Raw genomic sequence first — 6,000 nt, forward strand, 5'->3', positions numbered from 1 at the left:
AAGGGGACTCGCTGGTAAAGCTGTCGAACGATCGCGAACCATTCCTGGCAGCAGCGCCCGCAACCGAGGGACTCTTGCCGTTCTTCGCCGTCCGGCCAGGGGTACTCGCCTTCCCTGGCGTGACCTTCGGAGATGGCTTCGAAGTCGGCGTCCGCTGGGGCTTCATTGGAGATGATTTGGGGGTGGTGGTAGCCTGTTTCGGGAGATCCGCAGGAGAAGCTGGGATCTTGGGCACGGCAGGGGGCGGCGTCTTGGAGGAAGGGCTGACCGGAAATGAGAGCTTGGGCGTGGACATCACACGCGCCCGCGGCGTGGCGGGCACGGTCTTGTTCACCTGCGTGTCCGACTCGGACGTGTATAGCGAGACGGCGACCGAACGCGAGCTACGGCGCGACGCGGCGACAGACGGCGCGCTTGGCCTCTTCGCGCCAGAGAGCGAGTTGTGACGCGACGGCATGGTGGTGGACTTACTGAGGGATGAGGAGATGCTCGTGGTGGATTTGCTGGGGTCAAGGAACGACGTGGGGGCGAGTGGAAGGGAGATGCGACGCGACGGAGGGTTGGCAGAGCTCAGTCTCCTGGCAAGACTCGGCCGCTGAGCCTGCATCCCAAGCGGTACTGGCGTCGCGTCTGACGAGCGGGGGCCCGAGTCGGCCGTCTTGGGGGAGCTGTTTGCGCTCTTCCTGTCGGGCACGATGGTCGTCACCCCGCTGACGTTGCTGGCGAGCGAGTATGCGCGAGGCTTGACCATCCCGGTGGACGCGGAACCGGCCGTCGTCGAACGCGCCGTGGTACGTGAATATCTGGTAGGGGTCTCGGAGGGAGCGGCGCTGCGTGGGGGAGGCATGTTGGTGGCCGGACGAGAGCGCGAGCTCGTCGTGGTCGGCAGTGAGCAGCACACTGCAACTTCGGTGCAGAGTTGCGTTTCCTTCTCGCTTAATGGGCGCTAAACGTACCGCACGCGCTCACGGACCGGTCCAAATCCTGCAGAGCGTATTGTGCTAGCTGCGACCATGACGACCGCCTCCAACGACTGTTGGTCTCGCGGGTACTGTGAGGGTATCGCCTCGATCGCCGCCAGAACATTAAGTTACGATACATAATAATATGAGCTAATGGACAACACTACAACACATGTGCGATGAGCTACTACAAGCCTGGCAGCGGAGGGGCTCCCGCGGCCGCGCAAAACCATCAAAGACTGTCCGCTTTAAACCATAAAACCCTGTCTTTGGTTCGGTCAATCCCCCGTAAGTTCATAGTTGCATTGTTGAAATTGCACACACCACAAGCAGGGCACGTTAAACAGGGAGAGACTCGGACTTCCGGTCGAACACCATGCTCCCGCCTCGGCTCGAGTCGGGGACATAGTCCTCCCTCTCGGCGGTCACGTTGACCTTGATCGCGTTGGGAGTTGACTTTGCCTAGATATAAAGGAGACCATTCAGCCACTGACGCAGTGGCGGTATGCTAGAACTTACGTAGGGTGCGTTCCACTGCTGGGCCTGCGCGACACGGTGTGCTTGCGCAAACGCGTTGAAACTGGTGTTTTCGGCGTTCGCGAAGATCTCCAGCCGGCCGTTCGCCATAAGCTCCCGCGAGTTGAGCCTGTAAACGTGACCGCATAAGTGCCATGGCCTGATAGGGCAAACCGAATGCGTGAACTTACACAGCGAAAAGGGTGTTCGCGTAGACTGCAAAGTGAGAGATGAGCTTAGAGCTAGCGTCCGAAAGATGCGCACTACGCACATCGAGTGGTGATGATGTTGACGGCAGAGTAGAACAACGCTTGCTTCCAAACTTGGGCCTGTGTACAAGTAAGCGTACTACGCCTTACTAAAAGCCGCGCGAGGCACTCACCAGGATCAAAGCAAGCAGGTTGCAGATACTGCAGTCGGGTGACAAGAGTAAGGATACGTGCTAGAAGATCGAATGACGGGGAGTTCGTACCCAGTGAGGAGACCTGCCACCACGTCAGTAATGCACATTACGTAGTAACGGAACTAGACGTACCGGTCTTCACCACGTATGTCATGAAGAGGTCGGTGGTGGGGAACTCCCTACGGAGAAACGTCAGAGGACGCCATGATGAAACACTGAGCCACACATACGACTGGCGTGAGCGCTGATACCCCTGGGTCCAGAGCGTCACGGTGAGCGTTCCAGCGAGCAGCACATCGGCAGCAATGGCCGCCGCCTCACAGGCCGACAGGATCCCCTGTAAGCAAGATCCGCGCTCAGCTGGGTCCCGTAGCCGGAGTATGAAAATCGAAAGACGCACAACAGTGGACTCTGCGTACTGCAGCAGGCTGACGATGATGAATCTGGGGTATCGCGGAGTCAGAAGGTTGCATTGGTTGCACAAGACAAATCCGCTGACCCCTTAACGGACAAGACTGGGGAATAGCGGAGGTGAGCAGGCTGACAGACTGCAGATTTGAGCGTCACTTACCGATGCCAAGAGCTAGCTCGGCGACGAGCAGTATGCCCTAAGTGAACCCTCAGTAGGGCTATCTGAGCAATGAAACGCCGTTACTTACCACAAGTGCGGTAGCCCATCGAGAGCGGGGGCCGGCTAGTAATTGCGCGTTCATACTACGATGGCGCCACCATATTCATGGCACTTACTCAGAAATACCCGTCGGGCCAAGAAACTGGACATGGAACGTCAGCTACATGGTCAACCAATTCAGGGGATTGCGCGGAGACTCACACTTTGGAAACGCAAGCAGTCAAGGCCTAGAGGACAGGTGGCTGAGTTTCGGAACGGATCGAGACAGCGTTTCAACGTACCGTAACCGCCGGAATGAGCTTGTAAGGGCGTTTCATATGTCAGCACACAAGCAGCTCGGAGCGCGCGTATACACTGACCTGCAGAGACCTATGTGCATGCCTATGGTGAGCGTAGGATACTAATCATCAGCGAGATGTACTTACCACACGCCCTCCAGGAGCACTAGCGGCTGGAAGTAGTGGGTAACGAGGTAATAATAGCTGCCGGCGCTCATTAGTTTTGCTCGAAGATGCGACTACTAAATGGTGCTTACCAGATGTCCATCGTCATCACCACATGCAATGTCTCAAGTACCCTGCTCCTCATGTTAGCGGACTTGGACGCTGATCGAGGTGAAGTATTCCTAACATGACACTTGTGACCTGAGCGCAGGTTTAGTCCCGCAGAACAGGCAGCAAATCAGAAAATAGAGCTCACAAGAAACCGAATCGAAAGAACGTCGAAGGGGTACAACCGGATGTACCGGAAGAGTTGGTGCAAGCTGACGCCATACAATCTGCGCTATCGGTAAGCATCGGAGCGATGCGCACGCTAGAGAAGCGATACTCACATTATACCAAGAAATGTCCCCACCAGAAGAGCCCCATAGGTATCGTCGAGGCTCAAGGGAAGGGAAGCCAAAGGAAGCGACATGACCGGAGGAGCACTTTGTGAATCGGGGCGTAAGCGTTCATTGTGCGTCCTAGCGACCTATTATACCCGTCTCCAAGCGCATCAGATCACCCCGCACGTTATGATAGGGGATCTCACGGACGCTGTTTGTACCTGTCAGAAGAGCGACGAATGATCCGGCGGAGATGGGTTCGGACGGGGACCGGCTCAGTTTGGGAAGTGATTTTCGGAGATACAGCAAGTTGTGTGAGCAACAAAGCACATGTTCCTGGACTTCTAACAAGCGCAGGCTGTAAGAGGCTGTACGAGCCTAGATTGGATGGGGAGGCGCCCTTGAGGCGCCGTCAAAGACGGCGAGGATCAGGAGGATCGTGATGGTGGTGCAAGCAGACCATATGCTGCATGTAGAGATGCCTGCATGTTGAGTACTTCGCAAAGAACATTCACATAGTATCAGGATACCCATCGCGCGCAGCACCTGCGGATGAGAATCATGGTGAAGTGTGAAGCACGCTCAAAATAAAATCCTCGCCCGACTCACCACTTCCTTCGTCACTACGAGGCCGGCATTGTGCAAATGTGTTGGGACGAGATCATTGCGTATACGCATCATTGGCGGGGCGCTGACAGGTTCATATTTGAGGAGGGACATCTCATCAAAGATGACTTGAGGCCAAGGGGCATCTTCGCAGAAGTCCGGGGTGGCATCGTGGGCGATACCATGGCAGGCGATACCACGCAAAGAGGCGCTAGAGTACCGTGCCGCCATGGCTGTACTGCGCGCGCGACGCATTGTCGCTTTTGCATGCGTGAGTAGGCGGGGGTGGAAGCGAAACCCGTGAGAGAGCTATAAGCCGTCGTTCCAACGGTGGCGAACTTGCTGTAGCCTGTCCGCAGGCCAACCGCCGGCTACTCACAGGTTTGCAAATACTAAGACGAAGCCGGAAAACCTGTGTCAAGTACGTTAACCAGATATTCGCCATTCATATATGAGAGAGCCTTAGTATCGGTACGTTCCCCGGCTTTGTATGGTGCAGCTTGGGCCGTGCCGAGTATATATGTTCATCTTTACTTTCACAAGCGACGACAGGCCATAGTACCAAAAACGCATTGGCCCTGGCATACGATTCCACGACGGGATATGCAAGACGAAACTTGCGGTGCAAATCACATACCTCATCTCCTCGCGATGGTCTTGAAATATATCGTGCGCGTGTTTGTCTAGCTTGGTAAGTCCATCCTGGCGGGTGTAGAGGGAGATGGGGGACTAGTGTAGGAGAAAGAAGGCTGATTTGCGCGGCTCATACGTTCGTCGTGGAGGTGGAGAAGGAGACGGAGAGGGTCGCCGGGGACCGCCAACGAGGTGAGCTTGGAGTCAGCTGACCGTGTCGAAGAGCGTGTGGGCCGACGCGGCATGCCGCCATATGGGCGTGTAAGATAAGAAGGCGAACGTTCGGACGTTTTTAGCTGCCGCATTACCGTCGACCGCAACGTCGATGATTGCGCCACAGGGCTCGTTCTCACCCCCAAATATATACTCCATCCCTTCGACAGTGCCCATGCCTTCGGCCCTCTGCAGACCCCTCTTCGTCTCCCACCACCACCACCACCGCCCGTCGTAACTGACCGCCATGCCTTGGGAGCTCATCAAGTTGAACGACGGTACGTGCGTTATGCACGAGGCGCGTGAACGCTGCTCACAGTTGTGGTGCATAGGGACCAGCATTCCCAGTGTTGCGTTCGGGACGTGGACCCTCGGTGGTGGAACGCAGGCTACGGACTTCGTTGACCAGGCTATCTCAGTCGGCTTCTCCCACATTGGTAAGTCGCAGGCCGCCTTAGAAGTCCAGCTTAAGGCTCATATAACGCTCTTACAGACACCGCGCAGGCGTACAGGAACGAAGAAGAGGCGGGCAAGGCGATCAAGGAGAGCGGCCTCCCGCGCAAGGACCTCTACATCACCACCAAGTTCTCTGGGCGCGACGGCCTCGACATCGAGACCTCCATCCAGAACAGCCTCAAATTCGTGAGTTTCCGGCTGTCCAATGCACCATAAGTGGCTCCCACTCAAACTCCTCGGCCTGCAGCTTGGCGTCGATTATGTGGACCTGTACCTAATCCACCACCCGCGTCTCGCCACCCCAGACATCCCCACGGCATGGGCGAAGATGGAGAAGCTGAAGCAGGACGGCCTCGTAAAGTCCGTTCGCCCTGGCACTTGCCCTGCTCCTCGCGCAGTCGCAGCGCGCTGACCCCTGTCATTCAGGAGCATCGGCGTCAGCAACTTCGGTGTCCCTGAGCTCCAGATCCTCCTCGACTCCGCGAAAGTCAAGCCTGTTGCGAACCAGGTGCGCTTTCTGTCCAGTTTATCTAATTGCGCTCCCGTTTGGATCGCCTCGGCCCGAGCGAGGAGACAAGTCTTCGGGGTGCCCCCCGAGGCTCCTTGCGGGCTGATGAGGTCATTGTTGACCCTGGGGTGCACATTGGGAGGCTCCAGCTATTCTTTTTAGCATCTCGTCTCCCTTCGCCCATAGTGTACACGCTGACCTGCCCCCCCCCCCCCCCCCCCCCCCCCCCCCCCCCCCCCCCCCCCC

At 57.0% G+C, this 6,000-nt stretch overlaps 2 protein-coding genes across 2 annotated transcripts in view; one reads left to right on the forward strand and one right to left on the reverse strand.

Annotated features, from left to right (window-relative positions):
• Positions 1–1,079: 1,079 nt before the first annotated feature.
• TRAVEDRAFT_30504 (uncharacterized protein) lies at positions 1,080–3,484 on the reverse strand. Its single transcript, XM_008042775.1, has 22 exons — positions 3,345–3,484; positions 3,212–3,290; positions 3,143–3,156; positions 3,048–3,089; positions 2,938–2,994; positions 2,872–2,881; positions 2,794–2,811; positions 2,714–2,739; positions 2,629–2,654; positions 2,541–2,575; positions 2,453–2,489; positions 2,381–2,396; positions 2,282–2,324; positions 2,112–2,218; positions 2,014–2,060; positions 1,951–1,963; positions 1,861–1,888; positions 1,750–1,807; positions 1,670–1,694; positions 1,482–1,608; positions 1,287–1,424; positions 1,080–1,229 (listed from the first exon to the last, which is right to left on the reverse strand). The coding sequence occupies exons 1-21, from the start codon at positions 3,425–3,427 to the stop codon at positions 1,302–1,304; spliced, it is 1,014 nt and encodes a 337-aa protein (XP_008040966.1). The 5' UTR covers positions 3,428–3,484; the 3' UTR covers positions 1,080–1,229; positions 1,287–1,301.
• Positions 3,485–5,037: 1,553 nt separating this feature from the next.
• Positions 5,038–6,000, forward strand: part of TRAVEDRAFT_38959 (Aldo/keto reductase) — a gene marked incomplete at both ends in the record, with an annotated part of 1,937 nt that continues 974 nt past the window's right edge. The window contains 5 exons of the mRNA XM_008042834.1: positions 5,038–5,068; positions 5,123–5,227; positions 5,284–5,432; positions 5,494–5,606; positions 5,673–5,754. Coding sequence (XP_008041025.1) covers positions 5,038–5,068; positions 5,123–5,227; positions 5,284–5,432; positions 5,494–5,606; positions 5,673–5,754 — 480 coding nt within the window. The remainder of the gene's footprint in view (positions 5,069–5,122; positions 5,228–5,283; positions 5,433–5,493; positions 5,607–5,672; positions 5,755–6,000) is intronic.

This window comes from Trametes versicolor, assembly GCF_000271585.1.
Source record: "Trametes versicolor FP-101664 SS1 unplaced genomic scaffold TRAVEscaffold_9, whole genome shotgun sequence".
Classification (NCBI taxonomy): domain Eukaryota; kingdom Fungi; phylum Basidiomycota; class Agaricomycetes; order Polyporales; family Polyporaceae; genus Trametes; species Trametes versicolor.

Bases quoted from the DNA above. Each gene is read 5' to 3' on its own strand.
- TRAVEDRAFT_30504 (XM_008042775.1), bottom strand. From the start codon at position 3,427: ATGTCGCTTCCTTTGGCTTCCCTTCCCTTGAGCCTCGACGATACCTAT. The intron at 2,576-2,628 runs GTAAGTGCCATG...CGCAATTACTAG, and splicing joins GGCCCGACGGGTATTTCTGA to CCGGCCCCCGCTCTCGATGG. The intron at 2,061-2,111 runs GTATGTGTGGCT...GTTTCTCCGTAG, and splicing joins TATCAGCGCTCACGCCAGTC to GGAGTTCCCCACCACCGACC.